The following is a 24,570-nucleotide window of genomic DNA, read 5'->3' on the forward strand; positions in this document are numbered from 1 at the left end:
TTTCTTCCCCTCTTCTCACATCCTTCTATTTATGGACTAACATGTACAATTTGAACTCTATCTTTCTAAGTTCGAATTCTTCTACCTCTTCCTTCTATTTTTCTTTTCCTCTGACACCTTAAGGAATCTCTATACTGTGACATAGAGGATTCCATATTTTCTTATTCTCTTATCTTTCATATGAGCAGGAGCAAAGACAAAAGAATTCTTGTTGAGGCTGACCCTGAACCTGAAAGGACCTTGAAGCGAAAGCTAAGAGAAGCTAAAACACAACTCTCTGTAGAGGACCTAACAGAAATCTTCAAACAAGAAGAAGACATGGCAGCCGAAAACAATAACAATGCCAACAATGTAAGGAAGGTGCTGGGTGACTTTACTGCACCTACTCCCAACTTCTATGGGAGAAAAATCTCTATCCCTGCCATTGTAGCAAACAACTTTGAGCTTAAGCCTCAATTAGTTTCTCTAATGCAACAGAATTGCAAGTTCCATGGACTTCCATTGGAAGATCCTCATCAGTTTTTAGCTGAATTCTTGCAAATCTGTGACACTGTCAAGACCAATGGGGTTGACCCTGAGGTCTATAGACTTATGCTATTCCCTTTTGTTGTAAGAGACAGAGCTAGGATATGGTTGGACTCACAACCTAAAGAAAGCCTAAACTCTTGGGAAAAGCTAGTCAATGCCTTCTGGGCAAAGTTCTTTCCTCCTCAAAAATTGAGTAAGCTTAGAGTGGAAGTCCAAACCTTCAGACAGAAGAAAGGTGAATCCCTCTATGAAGCTTGGGAAAGATACAAACAATTGATCAGAAAGTGTCCTTCTGACATGCTTTCTGAATGGAGCATCATAGGTATCTTCTATGATGGTCTGTCTGAACTGTCCAAGATGTCATTAGACAGCTCTGCTAGAGGATCTCTTTATCTGAAGAAGACGCCTGCAGAAGCTCAAGAACTCATTGAAATGGTTGCAAATAACCAATTCATGTACACTTCTGAAAGGAATCCTGTGAACAATGGGACGAATCAGAAGAAATGAGTTCTTGAGATTGATACTCTGAATGCTATATTGGCTTAGAACAAAATATTGACTCAGCAAGTCAATATGATTTCTCAAAGTCTGTTTGGAATGCAAGCTGCACCAAGCAGTACTAAGGACGCTTCATTTGAAGAAGAAGCCTATGATCCTGAGAACCCATCAATGGAAGAGGTGAATTACATGGGAGAACCCTATGGAAACACCTATAATCCTTCATGGAGAAATCATCCAAATCTCTCATGGAAGGATCAACAGAGACCTCAACAAAGTTTCAACAATAATAATGGTGGAAGAAACAGGTTTAGCAATGGCAAGCCTTTTCCATCATCTTCTCAGCAACAGATAGAGAATTCTAAGTAGAGCAACTCTGACTTAGCAACCATGGTCTCTGATCTAATCAAAACCACTCAAAGTTTCATGACTGAAACAAGGTCCTCCATTAGAAACTTGGAGGCACAAGTGGGTCAGCTGAGTAAGAAAGTTACTGAACTCCCTCCTAGTACTCTTCCAAGTAATATAGAAGAGAATCCAAAAGGAGAGTGTAAGGCCATCAACATGCCCGAATTTGGAGAGGAGAAAGAGGCAGTGAGCGCCACCGAGGAAGACCTCAATGGACATCCACTGGCCTCCAATGAGTTCCCTAATGAAGAACCATGGGAATCTGAGGCTCACACTGAGACCATAGAGATTCCACTGGATTTACTTCTGCTATTCATGAGCTCTGATGAGTATTCTTCCTCCGAAGAGGACGAAGATGTCACTGAAGAGCAAGTTGCTAAGTACCTTGGAGCAATCATGAAGCTAAATGACAAGTTCTTTGGTAATGAGACTTGGGAGGATGAACCCCCTTTGCTCACCAAAGAACTGGATGACTTGACTAGGCAGAGATTACCTCAAAAGAGACAGGACCCTGGGAAGTTCTCAATACCTTGTACAGTAGGCACCATGACCTTCAAGAAGGCTCTGTGTGACCTAGGGTCAAGCATAAACCTCATGCCTGTCTCTGTAATGGAGAAGCAAGGGATCTTTGAGGTACAAGCTGCAAGAATCTCACTAGAGATGGCAGACAATTCAAGAAAACAAGCTTATGGACTTGTAGAGGATGTTCTGGTAAAGATTGAAGACCATTACATCCCTGCTAATTTTATAGTCCTAGAGACTGGGAAGTGCATGGATGAATCCATCATCCTTGGCAGATCCTTCCTAGCCACAGCAAGGCTGTGATTGATGTTGACAGAGGAGAATTGATCATTCAGGTGAATGAAAAATCCTTTATGTTTAAAGCTCAAGGATATCCCTCTGTAACCATGGAGAGGAAGCATGAAGAGCTTCTCTCAAAACAGAGTCAAACAGAGCCCCCACAGTCAAACTCTAAGTTTGGTGTTGGGAGGCCACAACCAAATTCTAAGTTTGGTGTTGAACCCCCACATTCAAACTCTAAGTTTGGTGTTGGGAGGTTCTAACATTGCTCTGAACATCTGTGAGGCTCCATGAGAGCCCACTGTCAAGCTACTGACATTAAAGAAGCGCTTGTTGGGAGGCAACCCAATGTTAAATTTACCTATTTTCCATTGTTATTTTATGTTTTCTATAGGTTGATGATCATGGAAAGTCACAAAATCAATTGAAAAAGCAAAAACAGAATGAAAAATAGAAAGAAAAATAGCACACCCTGGAGAAAAATTTGCTGGCGTTTAAACGTCAGTGAAGATATCAAAATGGGCGTTTAACGCCCAGTCTAGCACCATTCTGGGCGTTTAACGCCAGAAAGGGGCACCAGACTGGCGTTTAACGCCAAGAATGGGCAAGAAGCTGGCGTTAAACGCCAGAAATGGGCACCAGCCCGGCATTTAACGCCAGGATTGGCATGGTGCAGGGATGAATTATCCTTGACACCTCAGGATCTGTGGACCCCACAGGATCCCCACCTACCCCACCACTCTCTCTCTTCTTCACCCATTCACCAATCACCTCAACACCTCTTCCCCAAAAACCCCTCACCTATCAAATCTCACTATTCTCTTCACCACTCACATCCATCCTTCATAAAACCCCACCTACCTCACCATTCAAATTCAAACCACTTTCCCTCCCAAACCCACCCATAATGGCCGAACCATACACCCCCTCTCCACTCCTATATAAACCCATCTTCACTCCTTCATTTTCACACAACCTAAACACTACTTCTCCTCCTTGGCCGAACCACAAAGCCACCTCCATCTCCTCTATTTCTTCTTCTTCTACTCTCTTCTTTCTTCTTTTGCTCGAGGACGAGCAAACCTTTTACGTTTGGTGTGGTAAAAGCATTGCTTTTTGTTTTTCCATAACCATTTATGGCATCTAAGGCCGGAGAAACCTCTAGAAAGAGGAAAGGGAAGGCAAAAGCTTCCACCTCCGAGTCATGGGAGATGGAGAGATTCATCTCAAGGGTGCATCAAGACCACTTCTATGAAGTTGTGGCCATGAAGAAGGTGATCCCCGAGGTCCCTTTCAAACTCAAAAAGAGTGAATATCCGGAGATCCGACATGAGATCCGAAGAAGAGGTTGGGAAGTTCTTACCAACCCCATTCAACAAGTCAGAATCTTAATGGTTCAAGAGTTCTATGCCAATGCATGGATCACCAAGAACCATGATCAAAGTGTGAACCCGGACCCAAAGAATTGGCTTACAATGGTTCGGGGAAAATGCTTAGATTTTAGTCCGGAAAATGTAAGGTTGGCATTCAACTTGCCCATGATGCAAGGAGATGAACACCCTTACACTAGAAGGGTCAACTTTGATCAAAGGTTGGACTAAGTCCTCATAGACATTTGTGAAGAGGGCGCTCAATGGAAGAGAGATTCAAGAGGGACGCCGGTTCAACTGAGAAGGCATGACCTCAAGCCCGTGGCTAGGGGATGGTTGGAGTTTATCCAATGCTCAATCATTCCCACTAGCAACCGGTCCGAAGTTACTATAGACCGGGCCATCACGATTCATAGCATCATGATTGGAGAGGAAATAGAAGTTCATGAGGTTATATCCCAAGAACTTTATAAGGTGGCTGACAAGTCCTCTACCTAGGAAAGGTTAGCCTTTCCTCATCTCATTTGTCACCTCTGTTATTCAGTCAGAATTGACATAGAGGGAGACACCCTCATGGATGAGGACAAGCCCATCACTAAGAAAAGGATGGAGCAAACAAGAGATCCCACTCATCATGAAATCCCTGAGATGCCTCAAGGGATGCACTTTCCTCCACAAAACTATTGGGAGCAAATCAACACCTCCCTAGGAGAATTGAGTTCCAACATGGGACAACTAAGGGTGGAGCACCAAGAACATTTAATCCTCCTCCATGAAATTAGAGAAGATCAAAGAGTCATGAGAGAGGAGCAACAAAGGCAAGGAAGAGACATTGAGGAGCTCAAGCACTCCATAAGATCTTCAAGAGGAAGAACAAGCCGCCATCACTAAGGTGGACCCGTTCTTTAACTTCCTTGTTCTTTATTTTTCTGTTTTTCAAATTTTTATGCTTATGTTTATCTATGTTTGTGTCTTATGATCAATAGTGTCTTAGTGTCTATGCCTTAAAGTTATGAATGTCCTATGAATCCATCACCTTTCTTAAATAAAAAATGTTCTTAATTGAAAAAGAGAAGAATTGCATGAATCTTGAATTTTATAACAGATTAATTATTTTGATGTGGTGGCAATACTTTGACTTCTGAATGTATGCTTGAACAATGCATATGTCTTTTGAATTTGTTGTTCATGAATGTTGGCTCTTGAAGGAATGATGAAAAAGGAGACATGTTACTGAGGATCTGAAAAATCATAAAAATGATTCTTGAAGCAAGAAAAAGCAGTGAATTAAAAAAAAAAAAAAAAAAGGGGAAAAGAAAAAGAAAAAAATAAAGTTGTGATCCAAGGCAAAAAGAGTGTGCTTAAGAACCCTGGACACCTCTAATTGGGGACTCTAGCAAAGCTGAGTCACAATCTGAAAAGGTTCACCCAGTTATGTGTCTGTGGCATGTATGTATCTGGTGGTAATACTGGAAGACAGAGTGCTTTGGGACACGGCCAAGACTCATAAAGTAGCTATGTTCAAGAATCATCATACCTAACTAGGAGAATCAATAACACTATCTGGATTTCTGAGTTCCTATAGAAGCCCATCATTCTGAATTTCAAAGGATGAAGTGAGATGCCAAAACTGTTCAGAGGCAAAAAGCTAAAAGCCCCGCTCATCTAATTAATACTGCTCTTCATAGATGTTTTTGGAATTCATTGCATATTCTCTTCTTTTTATCTTATTTGATCTTCAGTTGCTTGGGGACAAGCAACAGTTTAAGTTTGGTGTTGTGATGAGCGGATAATTTATACGCTTTTTGGCATTGTTTTTAGTATGTTTTTAGTATGTTTTAGTTAGTTTTTATTATATTTTTATTAGTTTTTAGTTAAAATTCACTTTTCTGGACTTTACTATGAGTTTGTGTGTTTTTCTGTGATTTCAGGTATTTTCTGGCTGAAATTGAGGGACCTGAGCAAAAATCTGATTCAGAGGCTGAAAAGGACTGCAAATACTGTTGGATTCTGATCTCCCTGCACTCGAAGTGGACTTTCTGGAGCTGCAGAAGCCCAACTGGCGCACTCTCAACTGCGTTGGAAAGTAAACATCCTGGGCTTTTCAGCAATGTATAATAGTCCAAACTTTGCCCGAGATTTGATGGCCCAAATAGGCGTTCCAATTCAGCTCAAGAATTCTGGCGTAAAACGCTGGAACTGGCACAAGAATGGGAGTTAAACGCCCAAACTGGCACAAAAGCTGGCGTTTAACTCCAAGAAGAGTCTCTACACGAAAATGCTTCAATGCTCAGCCCAAGCACACACCAAGTGGGCCCGGAAGTGGATTTTTATGTCATTTACTCATCTTTGTAAATCCTAAGCTACTAGTTCTCTACAAATAGGACCATTTGCAATTGTATTAGACATCTTGGTAGCTATCTTTGAGTAGTCTTATGCTATCTTAGATCATGGGGGCTGGCCTCTCGGCCATGCCTAGACCTTGTTCTTATGTATTTTCAACGGTGGAGTTTCTACACACCATAGATTAAGGTGTGGAGCTCTATTGTACCTCGAGTATTAATGCAATTACTATTGTTCTTCTATTCAATTCAGCTTATTCTTGTTCTAAGATATCACTTGTTCCTCAACTTGATGAATGTGATGATCCGTGACACTCATCATCATTCTCACCTATGAACGTGTGCCTGACAACCACCTCCGTTCTACCTTAGATTGAGTGGATATCTCTTGGGTTCCTTAATCAGAATCTTCGTGGTATAAGCTAGAATTGATGGCGGCATTCAAGAGACTCCTGAAGGTCTAAACCTTGTCTGTGGTATTCTGAGTAGGATTCAAGGATTGAATGACTGTGACGAGCTTCAAACTCGCGATTCTGGGGCGTTAGTGACAGACGCAAAAGAATCACTAGATTCTATTCCGACATGATCGAGAACCGACAGCTGAATAGCCGTGCTGTGACAGAGCGCGTTGAACATTTTCACTGAGAGGACGGGACTGTAGCCATTGACAACGGTGATGCCCAACATACAGCTTGCCATGGAAAGGAGTAAGAAGGATTGGATGAAGACAATAGGAAAGCAGAGAGACGGAAGGGACAAAGCATCTCCATACGCTTATCTGAAATTCTCACCAATGAATTACATAAGTATCTCTATCTTTATTTTATGCTTAATTCATAAATCATCCATAACCATTTGAATCTGCCTGACTGAGATTTACAAGATGACCATAGCTTGCTTCATACCAACAATCTCCGTGGGATCGACCCTTACTCGCGTAAGGTTTATTACTTGGACGACCCAGTGCACTTGCTGGTTAGTTGTGCGAAGTTGTGATAAAGAGTTGAGATTGCAATTGAGCGTACCATGTTGATGGCGCCATTGATGATCACAATTTCGTGCACCACTTATCTTTTCAAAATCTTTTTCAAAAATCAAATCCTTTTCATTTTTTTATTTTCGAAAATTTTTAAAATTTATTTTCAAAATCTTTTTCTTATCCTTTTTTCAAAATTTCAAAAACTTTACTAACAATTAATGTGATTGATTCAAAAATTCGAAGTTTGTTACTTTCTTGTTAAGAAAGGTTCAATCTTTAAATTCTAGAGTCATATCTTTTAGTTTCTTGTTAATCAAGTAATCAATTTTAATTTTAAAAATCAAATCTTTTTCAAAATATATTTTCAATCATATCTTTTCAATCATATCTTTTTCAAATCATATCTTTTTCAAAATTGATTTCAAAAATCTTTTCTAATTTCTTATCTCTTCAAAATTGATTTTCAAATCTTTTTCAACTAACTAATTGACTTTTTGTTTGTTTCTTAACTTTTTCAAAACCACCTAACTACTTTTCTCTCTCTAATTTTCGAAAATTACCTCCCATCTTTTTCAAAATTCTTTTAATTAACTAATTGTTTCAAATTTTAAATTTTAATTTTATTTCTTATCTTAATTTTCAAAAATCACTAACCCTTTTTCAAAATTTATTTTGAAATTTCTCCCTCTCTCATCTCCTTCTATTTATTTATCTACTAACACTCTCTTCCACTCAAGAATTCGAACCCACTCTCTTCCCCCTTGTGTTTCGATTCTTACCTTTTCACTTCTTCTATTCTTTTCTTCTTCTACTAATATAAAGGAATATTTTTACTGTGGTAAAGAGGATTCCTATTATTATTTTCTGTTTCCTTCTTTTTCATATGAGCAAGAGCAAGGACAAGAATACTCTTGTTAAAGCAGATCCTGAACCTGAAAGGACTCTGAAGAGGAAACTAAGAGAAGCTAAATTACAACAATCCAGAGACAACCTTACAGAAAATTTCGAAAAGGAATAGGAGATGGCAGCCAAAAATAATAATGCAAGGAGGATGCTTGGTGACTATACTACACCTACTTCCAAATTTGATGGAAGAAGCATCTCAATCCCTGCCATTGGAGCAAACAATTTTGAGCTGAAACCTCAACTAGTTGCTCTAATGCAACAGAACTGCAAGTTCCATGGACTTCCATCAGAAGATCCCTATCAGTTTTTAACTGAATTCTTGTAGATCTGTGAGACTGTTAAGACTAATGGAGTAGATCCTGAAGTCTACAGGCTCATGCTATTCCCTTTTACTGTAAGAGACAGAGCTAGAACATGGTTAGACTCACAACCTAAAGATAGCCTGGACTCCTGGGATAAGCTGGTCATGGCCTTCTTGGCTAAGTTCTTTCCTCTTCAAAAGCTGAGCAAGCTTAGAGTGGATGTTCAGACCTTCAAACAAAAAGATGGTGAATCCCTCTATGAAGTTTGGGAAAGATACAAACAGATGACCAAAAGATGTCCTTCTGACATGCTTTCAGAGTGGACCATTTTAGATATATTCTATTATGGTCTATCTGAGTTCTCTAAGATTTCACTGGACGATTCTACAGGTGGATCCATTCACCTAAAGAAAACGTCTGCAGAAGCTCAAGAACTCATTGACATAGTTGCAAATAACCAGTTCATGTACACTTCTGAGACAAATTCTGTGAGTAATGGGACGCCTCAGAGGAAGGGAGTTCTTGAAATAGATGCTATGAATGCCATATTGGCTCAGAACAAAATGTTGACTCAGCAAGTCAACATGATTTCTCAAAGTCTGAATGGATGGCAAAATGCATCCAACAGTACTAAGAAGGCACCTTCTGAAGAAAAGCCTATGATCCTGAGAACCCTGCAATGGCAGAGGTAAATTACATGGGTGAACCTTATGGAAACACCTATAATTCCTCATGGAGAAATCATCCGAATTTCTCATGGAAGGATCAACAAAAGCCTCAACAAGGCTTTAATAATGGTGGAAGAAATAGGCTCAGCAATAGCAAGCCTTTTCCATCATCTTCTCAGCAACAGACAGAGAATTATGAGCAGAGCACCTCTAACTTAGCAAACATAGTCTCTGATCTGTCTAAGGCAACTTTAAGTTTCATGAGTGAAACAAGGTCCTCTATCAGAAATTTGGAGGTACAAGTAGGCCAGCTGAGTAAGAAAATCACTGAAACTCTTCCTAGTACTCTTCCAAGCAATACTGAAGAGAATCCAAAAAGAGAGTGTAAGGCCATTGACATAATCAACATGGCCGAACCTAGAGAGGAAGGGGAGGATGTGAATCCTAATGAGGAAGACCTTATGGGACGTCTCCCAGACAAGAAAGAGTTCCCTATTGAGGACCTAAAGGAATCTGAGGCTCATATAGAGACCATAGAGATTCCTTTAAACCTCCTTCTGCCATTCATGAGCTCTGAAAACTATTCTTTCTCTGAAGAAGATGAAGATGTAACTGGAGAGCAAGTTGCTCAATATCTAGGAGCCATCATGAAGTTGAATGCCAAGTTGTTTGGTAATGAAACTTGGGAAGGTGAACCCCCCTTGCTCATTAGTGAACTAGATACATGGGCTCAGCAAACTTTACCTCAAAAGAGACAAGATCCTAGTAAATTCTTAATACCCTGTACCATAGGCACCATGACCTTTGAGAAGGCTCTGTGTGACCTAGGGTCAGGCATAAATATTATGCCACTCTCTGTAATGGAGAAGCTGGGGATCATTGAGGTACAACTTGCCACATTCTCATTACAGATGGCAGACAAGTTAGTAAGACAAGCTTATGGATTGGTAGAGGACGTGTTAGTGAAGGTTGAAGGCCTTTACATCCCTGCTGATTTCATAATCTTAGACACTAGGAAGGAGGGGGATGAATGCATCATCCTTGGAAGACCCTTCCTAGCCACAGCAGGAGCTGTTTTAGATGTTAATAGAGGAGAATTAATCCTTCAATTGAATGGGGACTACCTTGTGTTTAAGACCCAAGGGTGTTCTTCTGTATACATGGAGAGGAAGCATGAAAAGCTTCTCTCAATACAGCGTCAAACAAAGCCCCCATAATCAAACTCTAAGTTTGGTGTTGGGAGGCCACAGCCAAACTCTAAGTTTGGTGTTAAACCACCACATTCAAACTCTAAGTTTGGTGTTGGGAGTCCACAACATTGACCTGATCACCTGTGAGGCTCCATGAGAGCCCACTATCAAGCTAGTGACATTAAAGAAGTACTTATTGGGAGGCAACCCAATTTTTATTTATCTAATTCTATTTTTATTTTTATTGTTCTTTTATGTTTTATTAGGTTCATGATCATGTGGAGTTACAAAACAAATACTAAAATTAAAAACAGAATCAAAAATATAGCAGAAGAAACAGCACACCCTAGAGGAAGGGCTTACTGGCGTTTAAATGCCAATAAGGAGCATCTGGCTGGCGTTCAACGCCAGAGCAGAGCATGAATCTGGCATTGAACGCTAGAAACAAGCAACATTCTGGTGTTTGAACGACAAGATTACACCCTGAGAAGAGCTGGCGTTAAACGCCAGAAACATGCTGCAGACTGGCGTTGAACGCCCAAAACAAGCATAGATTTGGCGTTTAATGCCAGAAACAAGCATCAATCTGGCGTTAAACGCCAGGATTGCATGCAGAGGGCATTTTACACGCCTAATTGGTGCAGGGATGATAAATCATTGACACCTCAAGATCTGTGGACCCCACAGAATCACCTCAGGATCTGTGGACCCCACAGGATCCCCACCTACCTCAACTCACCTTCTCTCTTCTTCACCAATCACCTCAATCTCTCTTCCCCATCACCTCTTCACCACTCACATCCATCCATCCTTCCCACCCAAACCCACCCTAAATGGCCAAAACACAAACATCTCTCCCTCTCCTCCATATCTTCTTCTTCTTCTTCTATTCTTTCTTCTTTTGCTCGAGGGCGAGCAACATTCTAAGTTTGGTGTGGTAAAAGCATAGCTTTTTGTTTTTTCATAACCATTTATGGCACCTAAGGCCAGAGAAACCTCTAGAAAGAGGAAAGGGAAGACAAACGCTTCCACCTCCGAGTCATGGGAGATGGAGAGATTCATCTCAAGGGTCCATAGCTCAGTAGTAGAGCATTTGACTACACATCAAGAGAGCCCACTCATGGACCTCAACAAGAGCATGAGGAATTCCCTCATCAAGAAATCCCTGAAATACCTCAGGGGATACATTTTCCTCCACACAATTATTGGGAGCAACTAAGGATAGGAGCACCAAAATAACTAGGGATCAAGCAACAGAGGCAAGGAAGAGACAAAGAGGAGCTCAAGGACATCATTGGTCCTTCAAAAAGAAGATGCCACCATCACTAAGGTGGACTCATTCCTTAATTTCCTTGTTCCTATTTCTCTGTTTTTCAATTTTTATGCTCTATGTTTGTCTATGTTTTGAGTCTTTACTACATGATCATTAGTGTCTAGTGTCTATGTCTTAAGGCTATGAATAATTCCATGAATCCTTCACCTCTCTTAAATGAAAAAAGTTTCTAATACAAAAGAACAAGAAGTACATGAGTTTCGAAATTATCCTTGAAATTAGTTTAATTATATTGATATGGTGACAATACTTTTTGTTTTCTGAATGAATACTTGAACAGTGCATATTTTTTATCTTGCTGTTTATGAATGTTAAAATTGTTGGCTCGTGAAAGAATGATGAACAAGAAAATGTTATTGATAATCTGAAAAAATCATGAAATTGATTCTTGAAGCAAGAAAAAGCAGTGAAAAAGCAAAAGCTTGCGAAAAAAATTTAGAAAGAAAAAAAAAGAAAAAGCAAGTAGAAAAATCCAATAGCCCTTAAAACCAAAAGGCAAGGGTAAAAAGGATCCAAGGCTTTGAGAATCAATGGATAGGAGGGCCCAAGGAAATAAAATCCAGGCCTAAGCGGCTAAATCAAGCTGTCCCTAACCATGTGCTTGTGGCATGCAGGTCTAAGTGAAAAGCTTGACACTGAGTGGTTAAAGTCGTGATTCCTAGTAAAAAGAGTGTGCTTAAGAGATCTGGACACCTCTAACTGGGGACTTTACCAAAGCTGAGTCACAATCTGAAAAGGTTCACCCAATTATGTGTCTGTGGCATTTATGTATCCGGTAGTAATACTGGAAAATAAAGTGCTTAGGGCCACGGCCAAGACTCATAAAAATAGCTGTGTTCAAGAATCAACATTAACTAAGAGAATCAATAATACTATCTGAAATTCTAAGTTCTTATAAATGCCAATCATTCTAAACTACAAAGGAAAAAGTGAGACGCCAAAACTGTTCAGAAGCAAAAAGCTACAAGTCCCGCTCATCTAATTAGAACTAATATTCATTGATGTTTTGGGATTTATAGTATATTCTCTTCTTTTATCCTATTTGATTTTCAGTTGCTTGGGGACAAGCAACAATTTAAGTTTGGTGTTGTGATGAGCGGATAATTTATACGCTTTTTGGCATTGTTTTTAGGTAGTTTTTAGTAGGATCTAGCTACTTTTAGGGATGTTTTCATTAATTTTTATGCTAAATTCACATTTCTGGACATTACTATGAGTTTGTTGTTTTTCTGTGATTTCAGGTATTTTCTGGCTGAAATTGAGGGACCTAAGCAAATATCTGATAGAAGGCTCACAAAGGACTGCTGATGTTGTTGGATTCTGATCTTCCTGCACTCGAAATGAATTTTCTGGAGCTAACGAACTCCAAATGGCACGCTCTCAACGCCGTTAAAAGGTAGACATCCAGAGCTTTCCAGCAATATATAATAGTTTATACTTTATTCAAGATTAGACGACGCAAACTGGCGCTCAACGCTAGTTCCATGCTGCATTCTGGAGTCAAACGCCAGAAACACGTCACAACCCAGAGTTAAACACCAAAAACACGTTACAACTTGGCGTTTAACTCCAAAAGAAGCATCTGCACGTGTAAAGATCAAGCTCAACCCAAGAACACACCAAGTGGGCCCTGGAAGTGGATTTCTGCATCAATTACTTATTTCTGTAAACCCTAGTAGCTAGTCTAGTATAAATAGGACATTTTACTATTGTATTAGACATCTTTGGTCTCAATTTTTTCCATTGTTCATCTTAGGAGACTATTGATCACGTTTTAGAGGCGGGCCATTCGGCCATGCCTGGACTATCACTTATGTATTTTCAACGGAGGAGTTTCTACACACCATAAATTAAGGGTGTGGAGTTATGCTGTACCTCGAGTTTTAATGCAATTACTACTATCTTCTATTCAATTCAGCTTATTCTTGTTCTAAGATATCCGTTGCACTTCAACTTGATGGATGTGATGATCCGTGACACTCATCATCATCCATCCTTATGAACACGTGATTGACAACCAATTCCGTTCTACCCTAGAATGAGCGCATATCTCTTGGATTCCTTGATCAGAATCTTCGTGGTATAAGCTAGAATTATTGGCGGCCATTCCTGAGAATCCGGAAAGTCTAAACCTTGTCTGTGATATTCCGAGTAGGATTCAGGGATTGAATGACTGTGATGAGTTTCAAACTCGCGATTGTTGGGCGTGATGACAAACACAAAAGAATCAATGGATTTTATTCCGACATGATCGAGAACCGACAGATGATTAGCTATGCTGTGACAAGAGCATTTGGACCTTTTTCACTGAGAGGATGGAAAGTAGCCATTGATAATAGTGATGCCCTACATACAGCCTACCATGGAAAGGAGTATGAGGATTGAAAGTGAGAAAGAAGTATGTTGCAGAGATTCAACAGGAATAAAGCATCTCCATACACTTATCTGAAATTCCTGCTAATGATTTACATAAGTATCTCTATCTTATTTTATGCTTTATTTATTATTAATTTTTGAAAACCTTTATAACCATTTGAATCCGCCTGACTGAGATTTACAAGATGACCATAGCTTGCTTCATACCAATAATCTCCGTTGGATCGACCCTTACTCACGTAAGGTTTATTACTTGGACGACCCAGTGCACTTGCTGGTTAGTTGTGCGAAGTTGTCACAAAGTGTGATTCACGCTTGAGAGCGCTACCAAGTCTTTGGCGCCATTGTTGATGATCACAATCTCGTGCACCACCTACTTGCTTCTTGAATTACTTGCTATACATGAATATTACCTGTATATTACTTGTTTGTATATACTTGTGATTGTCTAGTGCTGAGGAGGTTAGATAGGCGGTGGCGATGGGATTGCGTGGAGGGTAGGCTGGCGAAGCCTGTGGGATACAGCGGTGTGATTAGCATTAGTCAGAAATTCCCTAAGTTTAGATAACCTTGTTTACTGTTTATGGTTTAAGTTATACATTTTATTAAGCTTGAATATCGGTATCGATGTGAAGTTCTAGGATTGTCTTTGGCATCCATGAACCTTACATCTTATATAGTTCTCATACCATATGTTGTTATTATTTTTTAGATGTAGGTCGTAACCCAACACGGTGAGTTTGTGGATATGGTGACAGAGCAGAGTATGATCTTCCTTATGTTTTATTTCACTTTACTTTTGTTGTAGTTATTCTCTCACCTTTTGTTTATTTAACTTTGTTTCCTTAAAGGCTTTATTTCTGAAAATCTTTGAGAGATAGGTTGTTGCTGTTTTAGAACTTCAAAATTCTGTTGTATTCAATTTTACTAGCTGGCCTAAACTCCGCAGGCCGTGACTAGTCCTCTCTATGGGATATCATACTTATATATACATCTTATTTATTTTAATTATTACTGTGTGTATCCTGGAACTATCTACAAGGTTTTACATATATTATGTCTCGTTCTGTTCGTACCTATGCGTTTAGTTATCATGTGTGAACGCTTCGTGTTTCATAATTCTGCTTTATACAAAGTAAGCTTTTATTCCTTCATTGGGCTTCTATTATTATTATTTCTATATATATATATATATATATATATATATATATATATATATATATATATATATATATATATATATATATATTATATGAGCCTTAGAACTATCGTGACACTTTGTTATCCTTCGCTTTACGGTGCGAGGTAAGGCTTAGTGTAACGGGGTGTTACACTTAGCCATGGAGGAAGACACCGACGCAGTTAGACAAAAGGGAATCATTGCAGCGAGAATGAGGGCTCAATAATGACGGCAAGGGGCTAAGTTGCAACAGCGACCAGAGATGTGATGGTGACCAGAGTTGGGCTAAAGAAGACTTTGGTTCTCTGGGAGACTGGGTATGGACTGAGGGCTGAGGCTGTGAATTTGTAATGAAGACATAAATGACAAATGTTAATCCTTAAAATCTTATATATATATATATATATATATATATATATATATATATATATATATATATATATATATATACTCTAGGGAGGGTAAGGGCGGGTACACCCTAAACACGACCCCACCCTGTCCCACTAGAACACCTTCCCCGAATGTAACCTGCTCCACTCCGGGTCGATTTATTACCTGTCCAGTCCTGGGTAGGGGCGAGGCGGGTACTCGCAGGTTCGGATACTCCTACCAACCTTACTTTAAATCTGGAGTTGTTTTCAGTGTGGACTGCCTTTCCTTTGGCTTTGCTTGTTTCCCATGTGTACTTTCTATTTTCTTCCTTTTGTCCTCTTTGGCTTTTGGACCAGCATCCATTCTCCGTAATTACCTTTTCCTTTTATGATCACTTCTTTACCTTTATCCTTTTTATCATAATTTTCCTTATTGTTGGTTCCTGTTCGTGTTATCTCTTTAGCTTTTTCTTTATTGATATCAGCCATGCTTGTTGGATTTTTTCTTCCCTCTTGGTTTATTGTTTTTTGTTGTATTTTGTTTGTCGGGCAATTTTTCTAATCATGATTAATTCTACCACAACTAAAACATATCTGATGTATACCCTTGTATTTTACCTTAAATTATTTGCCATTGATGAGATATCTACCCATTAGAGGTTTACAAATATCCACTTCAACACACAACCGTGCAAATTTGCCTCTATATAGTCCAGCCATTTTCTTGTCCACTTTTATGGTCCTCCCAATCAAGTTTCCTATTTTCCTTAAAATTGTTCTATTGTATAGCTCTATTGAGAGTCCTAGCAGTCTGATCCATGCGCTGACCTTATCTATAGTTACTGAAATGGGATTGAAATTTGGATCTTATATCTTCACGCGCTGACCTTATCTATAGTTACTGAAATGGGATTGAAATTTGGATCTTATATCCTCACTGTAAGATGGTGATTATATAACTTCCAAGGACCTTCCATAAGGATAAAATCAAAATCCTCTTTAGAGTATAAGTTCACTAAATAGAAATCATGTCCCAAATCTATTACATCAATGCTCCCTTTCTTGTTCCACATTGATTCAAATCTTCTTTTCATAGTCACATAACCCACCTTTCTTACGAGTAGTTTAACTATAAGAGTGTTCAACCAAGGTTTTCACCGCCTCTTTTTCGTGTCTTCATTTATCACTGTGTTGAACACGCCTTCTTCCATTTTCTCCACCCTTATTTCTCGTTCCACGTCGTTCATAAAGCCTTCGTCCTTTTTTGCCTCTCCTAATGCAGAGTTGTCTTTCTCTATATCTTGGTCTTCTAGTTGACTTCCTCTATATCTTGGTCTTCTTCTGTTAAGTACAATATTGGTTTATTTTTAATTATTTGGACAAAGAATATACTCTTCCTTTGTTGACCCTGAGCACTGAGTCCTCCTTCATCCATTCTTCTTTTCTTGGTCTTAAACTTTGTCTTCGTGAGAATCCTTTGTCTTCTTTTCTAACTTTTTTCTTGCTCCTTTGCAACAGGCCTATCTCCTCCATAGTTGGATGATCCTCCCAATGTATTCCTCCTTGGTCTCCATTGCTAGCCATGGCTATAGAGCTTGTTGTTGCAAAAAATTATACGGAGAGAAAACTTCAAAGGGTTCGAACGGCTATATTTTTATCTAATATTTTATAGTTAATATTATAGTTGATGATTCCTCGACTAAATCTCCAAAGTGGTCCCTTAGATTCATAGCTTTTACCATTTCAGTCTCTCCAATTCAAAATTACCTATACTGATCCTCGAGATTCAGTTTTAGGCCCCATATTGGTCCTTGGACTCTTTCTAGTACCGAATCAGCGAATTAAGTGCTGAATTGGCTCTGACTTGCCACGCTGGACATATGGCTAAACAACATTGTTTCGTTTTGGCACTTAAACAAGGTAAAGACGATAAAAAAAAGAGTTTATATAATGTACAAATCATTATATCTCCCTTTATTCTCCAAAACGACCTTTCTTTTTGCCTTATATAAGAGCTAAAACGAAAAGATATTATTTAGTCATGTGTCTAGCGTGGCAAGTCAGAGCTAGCCCAGCATTTCGTTCATTGATTCAACATTAGAAAGTGTCCAAAGATCAATATAGTGCTTAAAATTGGATCTCAATAACCAGTATAGTAAATTTTAAATGTGAGGAACTAAAATAATGAATGTCATGAATCTAAAGAACTACTATTAAAATTTAGTTATGATTCTTCTAAAGCAGCCAATTTTAAGGAATTTGGGACCCTTCGTAAGTGGCCCAATAAAATAATAGTTGTGTTGAATCATTGTTTTTTTTTTTTTTTTGGTCTTCTGTTGAATCATTGTTTAACTCATACTATCTTCCATGTAAAAAAAAAAAAAAAAATTCACTATCTTCCAAGACAAAAAAACTATCATTCCGTCCAAAAAAAAAAAACTCATTATTCATATGTGAATTACTATTTAATATATTTCTTTAGGATCTCAAAATGTTTATAATGAAATGGAATAATGAACTGATTCGAATTTTATTTTAATTGAATGCCCTCCCATCAATGTAATCAATCCCAAGCATATCTAAAACATAATAAAAATACGAATATACATTTAAATAAGTCTTTAAAAATTTTGTGTCAGGTATTTTTGTTCTTAAAAAAATTTTAATACATTAAAATTTTTAATTTTTATAAAAATAAGACATATAAATTTTTATTTTAATTAGATTCATTAATTTTTATTGGGATAAATAAATTATAAAAAATGTGACGAAATGACTTATATATTTATTTTTATAAAGTTCAAAAATTTTAACATAATAAAATTTTTTTAGAAATGAAAACATCTAATTTAAAATTTTTTAAACACTTATTTGAATATATACTCAAAATAAAAACACGCTACCCTTTGTAAAGAACCATATGTTCTTATTCAGTTATTATGCTATCGTCGAATATATCATGAACATCATTAAATAAGCTAATAGATATTCCCAGATGCTCTGTTCACAGCCTTCTTTATTGGAACTTTTCTGATTATTTCGTTCATTTTAAAATAATTATCGCTTTAATTTTTTTACATCAAAATGTCTAATGTATTTTTAAACCTATTTTAATTTGTATCTAATTACATTGGTTTTTAAAAGTTAAAGCGACAATTATTTTAAAAAGGGAAGGAATACTAATTAACAACTTTAGGTTTATCTTACGTTAAATGCAGTGACTAATTTCTTTGTTGTAGGAAAACTAAATATAAAATTTATGAACTTTAACACATAATCAGAATCTTTTTCTTTTTCTAAAACAAAAAAAAAATTAAATTAAATTAAAAACCGCAAGTGGTATGCATAACTCATAAATGCATTATGGTGATTGGCGAGGTCCCGTTTGCAAATTGCAATGGTTGAAGTCTTTGTTTGGTATTATTCAATATTGATGGCATTCAAAACTTTCACATTTGGAGTATAGAAGAGAGGAAGAGTTGTTTTCATATGAAGGAAGACCACAGGACAAAGCTCAAGAGATTACAAAATATCATCATCATAATTATTATTACGTTGATTTGGTAATTTGTATACTATTCGAAGGTATGATGCATGATTTGTTTTCAATGTCGTAGTTGCTAATTTCTATGAAGATTGAAGAAGAATAGGTGAGAATAAGATCTGTCATAAACTGAAGCAAAAACCATAAGACAAGGCGAAAAAGAAGACCAAACACTGGGGAAGTTAATAATCATTAATCTATTATCATAGAAGATGAGAACGTTGGGTAAATTAAAATAAGACGATAAAATTTTATACTTGTTGTGGTTTAAAAGTATGATTAGATTATTTTTTTAGAAAGATATTTGTTTTCACACTTAATTGCTATAAATTTGATAATAATACTTTTTTAGGACAATATAATGAAACTAATAAATTTTTTAATTAACAATAATAAAAAATTTTAAATTTTTTTGAAAAAAAATTTTAATACTCTCAATAATTAAATTACAAAAGTATTATTTGTACATTAAAATCAGTCACTAATATATTTATGTATAAATACATGTGTGATTTAATTTTTAATATATATTTATATTTTAACATATATTTTATATTGGTGGCTGATTTTAATAGTTAATTTTAATATATAGTATTACTCATTAAATAAATTGTACATTAGTACTTATTATTGTGTTTATAAAATAGTGGACAATTACTTCTATATATACATAGCTCGAAGCAATAAAATTAGAAGCACCAAGCAGCCAATGTAACATTAAAAGTCACGTATATTATTTGATGGTTGTGACTTTTCGGCTGCATTATTTCAATATGGAATGGAACGTGGTGTTTTGGTTAGAAATGGAGAAAGATTGTATATTATCTCTAGGTGGATGTGTCAGGTGTAAGGTCAATACGCAGGGATGTGTTGTCTACTACACATGGGGACGTGAAGCTACGTGGCAGCATGTGGTTGGATGGAAGAAGAATCACGTGGGGGGAGTGATGACTCAGCACACCAGGAGTGTGATGACATGGCAGAAGGCGATTGGCTGGCGTGTGTAGCACATAGGAGGCATGCTAAGTCATCACGCGGGGGGCGTGATGACGTGGCAGAACATGGTTGGCTTGCGTGGGTATCACATGGGGGGCGTGCTGAGTCAGCATGCGCCCGCGTGCTGACACGTGGCAAGGCGTGATTGGCTGAGGCAATCAGCACGTGAGGGCGTGGTTGATGCTCCCCTCTATATAAGGCAGTGTTCGGGTCCATTTTCAATATGAGTAAGAGTGTTTGAGTGTTCTTTGAGTATGTTTGTAGTGTAATGGAGGATACCGCAAACTTGGTGGTGTATCGCGACGGTGAGATAATACATAATACTCATGACGGAGTGAGGTTTGTGTGCCAGAATCCGTTTTCGTTTGTGGTTCCATGCACCATGATGTTAATGAAGCTTCAGAACGGTCTCTGTCAAAGCATGAAGAACGGTACGTTAATGAGAGTGAGCAGAATTCTGTACCGGAATTCGGTTGTAGATTTTGGTGGTCTAATACAGTTTGATACCCTGCCAATCACTAACGAAGTAACTATGCAGAATATGTTTAAATTCACCAGCAGACTCAGATGTGACAGCCACAGATTGAGCTGTATGCTGAGTTTGAAACCGTAGAGGCGGAAGGAATTCAAAATGATTTAAAGGTAGAGGATGATAGAGCTGCAGTGTACGAAGGAATGAATAGTGACATCGAAGAGGACTTCGAAGCCACTTATGAAGCTGGCGACGAAGACGAGGATGGTGCTGTGGGAGTTGAGACAGCAGCGGAGAATATAATGGTTCATCCCTCGATCTGTCAACCGTTGAACGTGGCACCTTTTATGCGTGAGTTGGATCTTGAAGCCATGCATGTACTGGAGTTTCCGGAATATTCAAACATAGGTACGTGATAGGTGAATAATACGTTTTTGTTAATTTATACTTTAGATTGATTAATAAATGATGATTTTTACTTTCTGTAGGCGCTGCTGATCCTGAGGGCGGAGAGTTCCGGATTGGAATGGAATACAGTTCTAGAAAGTCGGTCGTGACAGCAATTAAAAGTTACACTATCGCCAGAGGAATTGATTACGATGTGTATGAGTCTGAGCCACAGACGTTCTATGCAAAATGCAAGATGTGTGAGCGTAGGTGCGACTGGCTTATCCGAGCCAGCTTGATACGGAAAAAAGGTTGTTGGGAGATACGCAGATACAATGGTAGGCACACGTGCACAATGGGAGTGATTTCACAGGATCATTCCAAGTTGGACTCGGATACAGTTGCTGAGGCTATAAGGCCATTGGTCAAGACTGACCCGTCCATAAAGGTAAAATCTATAATAGCAGAAGTCCAGTTAAGGTTCAACTATACCATCAGTTACCAAAAGGCTTAGTTGGCAAAGCAGAAGTCCATAGCCAAAGTTTTCGGTGGTTGGGAGGAGAGTTTCCAAGCCTTGCCTTGGTGGCTCTCGGTTATGGTTCAGAAGATGCCTGGGTCAGTTGTCCAAATAGAAACACGCCCACTGTACAACGGGAATGAGGAAGCGCAAGGGGTAAAAATACTTCATCGTGTATTTTGGAGTTTCAATCCATGCATTAGGGCATTTAGGCATTGCAAGCCCCTAGCTCAGGTTGACGGCACACACCTATATGAAAAGTACAAAGGTATACTTCTGGTGGCTGTTGCACAAGATGGGAACCAAAACATTGTGCCTATCGCCTTTGCCTTGGTGGAAGGGGAGACAGCTGATGCGTGGCACTTCTTTCTCAGGAATCTACGAATGCATATTGTTAGAAAAGACGGTGTGGGTATGATCTCAGACCGGCATGAGTCAATTCGGGCAGCAGTAAATCGTTTTGGAGCTGACTGGAAACCTCCAAGAGCATCGTGGATGTTTTGTATAAGGCACATCGGCAGCAACTTTCTACGAGCATTCAAAGTCCTTCACTTGCAAAAGCTTGTGGTCAATATTGGGTATTCAAGAACGGTGAAGGAGTATAACATCAACTATAAGAGGTTAGAAGAGCGAGGTGAGGCATATGCCAGGTAGTGTGACGCCATTGGACTTAGACATTGGATATTGGCATTCGACGAGGGACATCGATGGGGTCATATGACGACGAACCTTATCGAGTGCATTAACTCAGTGTTGAAGGGTGCCCGTAATCTACCTGTGTTGGCACTAGTCCGAGCAACATATTATCAGTTAAATAAACTTTCTACGCAGAAGAGTGTCCAGGCTCATGGTGCACGAAATTGTGATCACACGTTTCACAACTCCGGTACAACTAACCAGCAAGTGCACTGGGTCGTCCAACTAATAAAACCTTATGCGAGTAAGGGTCGATCCCACAGAGATTGTCGGCTTGAAGCAAGCTATGGTCATCCTGTAAATCTTAGTCAGGCGGATTCAATTGGTTATGAGTTTTGATAATTGATTAAATTAAAATAAAGATACTTATGTAATTCATTGGTGGGAATTTCAGATAAGCATTTGGAGATGCTTTGTTGCTTTTGAACCTCTGCTTTCCTATTGTCTTCATCCAATCATGCGTGCTCCCTTCCATGGCAAGCTGTATGTTGGTGGATCACTGTTGTCAATGGCTACCATCCATCCTCTCAGTGAAAATGGTCCAGCTACAATTTCTGTACGGCTAATCAACTATCGGATCTCTCGTCTCGGATGAAAAATACAAGGCACAGCTACCGCACGGCTAATCATCTGTCGGTTTTCACTTTTGTCGGAAAAGGATCTCCCTATCCTTTTGCACACTGTCACTGTGCCCAACATTCTTAAGTTTAAAGGTCATCACAGTCATCCCATCCCAGATCCTACTCGGAATACCACAGACAACGTTTAGACTTTCTGGATCTCAAGAATGCTGCCAATTGGTTCTAGCCTATACCACGAAGGTTCTAATCTCACGGATTCGAAAGCTCTGTTGTCAAGAAAGGCAAGTCAAATCTGTGGATCAGAGATCCAAGAGACTATACTCTGGCTGTCGTCCAATGACTACGTTGAACATCATGTAGACCGCTTGTGGTTGTCAGGCACGCGGATCTTGGCTAAGCGAGTAACGAAGATAGTTAGTGATTGTCACGGGTCACCCCTTCATTTTGACTTAACTAAATTAAGTACGAGAGTATATCTTGGAGAAGAAGTAAGCGTGAATTGAAAGACAAACAATAATACTTGCATTAATTCATGAAGAACAGCAGAGCTCCGCACCTTAATCTATGAGGTGTAGAAACTCCACCGTTGAAAAATACATAAGAGAAAAAGGTCTAGGCATGGCCGAATGGCCAACCTCCCCAAATATGAAAAATGGCATAAAAGTGATCAAAAGATCAATGATGATCCCAAGATGAAATACAATAGTAAAAAGTGCTATTTATACTAAACTAGTTACTAGGGATTACATAAAATAAGTAACTAAGTGCAGATAGTGCAGAAATCTACTTCCAGGGCCCACTTGGTGTGTTCTTGGGCTGAGCTTTGAGCTTTATACATGCATAGGCCTTTGCTGGAGTTAAACGCCAGCTTGGATGCCAGTTTGGGCATTTAACTCCAGTTCTAGTGCCAGTTCCGGTGTTTTACACCAGAAAAGGGTCTCTGGTGGGCATTTTAACGTCGGTTTGGGCCATCAAATTTTGGGAAAAGTATGGACTATTATCCATTTCTGGAAAGCCCAAGTTGTTAGCTTTCCAGCCCAATTGAGAGTGCGCCAATTGGACTTTTGTAGCTCCAGAAAAACTCGTTTGAGTGCAGGGAGGTCAGAATCCAACAGCATCTGCAGTCCTTTCTCAGCCTCTGAATCAGATTTTTGCTCAGATCTCTCAATTTCAGCCAGAAAATACCTGAAATTACAGAAAAACACACAAACTCATAGTAAAGTCCAAAAATGTGATTTTTTTCATAAAAACTAATAAAAATATAATAAAAAGTAACTAAAACATAATAAAAACTATGTAAAAACAATGCCAAAAAGCGTATAAATTATCCGCTCATCAGCTCACGAACGCAAGTGTACTGGATTTACTTATTCCGTATTTGCATAACAGTGGATAGAGACAAATATGCAATAGGCTGGGAATATAGTTGTGAACCATTTTGACAGACGGAACGAGGTTGATTAGCGAAAAGGTGTCAGTCATTGATCTTGCGCGACGGATATGTGACTGTGGGCACTTTCAGGTGGAACGACTACCATGTCGCCATGTTATTGCTTGTTGTGCTAACCAGTGTCTCGATTGGCAGCTGTATGTGCATGACGTGTACAAGATGACAGAGGTTCGTAAGGTATATAGATTTGAGTTCACACCGATAGGTGATCCCAAGACATGGCCTGCATATGAGGGACCCACATTGGTCGGTAATCCCACTTTGAGGCGAATGTCAAAAGGTCACGCGAAGTTGACCAGATACTTGAATGAAATGGACTCACGCGACATGCGTGGTCCTCGACTATGCCGTCTCAGTGGTGCTCAGGGTCATAGTCGTAGTCGATGTCCTCAGCGTGCTAGACCGAGTGGTGCGGGGGAATGACTTTTATTTTCATTGTGTTTGTATTTTTCATGGTGCATTTTATCAGTTGATGTTTTTTTTATGTTAGTCGTGTTTGTATTTTTAAATTTGAGTTTATCCATTGATGTTTAATGTTAGGTCAATATTAACATTTAATGCCTTCGTGAAGCAAATATACAAAAAATTAACTACGAATTACATCGGTCAACATATAGAACATTAAATACAAATTACATTAAACCTTAGGAGTAAATCTAAAAACCCTAAGCCGAT

General features: G+C 38.7%; 1 protein-coding gene and 1 non-coding gene across 2 annotated transcripts; one reads left to right on the top strand and one right to left on the bottom strand.

Annotated features, from left to right (window-relative positions):
* Positions 1 to 723: 723 nt before the first annotated feature.
* LOC112713182 (small nucleolar RNA R71) lies at positions 724 to 831 on the bottom strand. The gene has a single exon (XR_003158161.1). It is a non-coding gene; the product is annotated as a small nucleolar RNA R71 (small nucleolar RNA).
* Positions 832 to 21,885: 21,054 nt separating this feature from the next.
* LOC114924760 (uncharacterized) lies at positions 21,886 to 24,318 on the top strand. The gene is made up of 2 exons (XM_029290084.1): positions 21,886 to 22,018; positions 23,891 to 24,318. The coding sequence occupies exons 1-2, from the start codon at positions 21,886 to 21,888 to the stop codon at positions 24,316 to 24,318; spliced, it is 561 nt and encodes a 186-aa protein (XP_029145917.1).
* Positions 24,319 to 24,570: the final 252 nt, after the last annotated feature.

Source organism: Arachis hypogaea, chromosome 1 (genome assembly GCF_003086295.3).
Source record: "Arachis hypogaea cultivar Tifrunner chromosome 1, arahy.Tifrunner.gnm2.J5K5, whole genome shotgun sequence".
Lineage (NCBI taxonomy): Eukaryota > Viridiplantae > Streptophyta > Magnoliopsida > Fabales > Fabaceae > Arachis > Arachis hypogaea.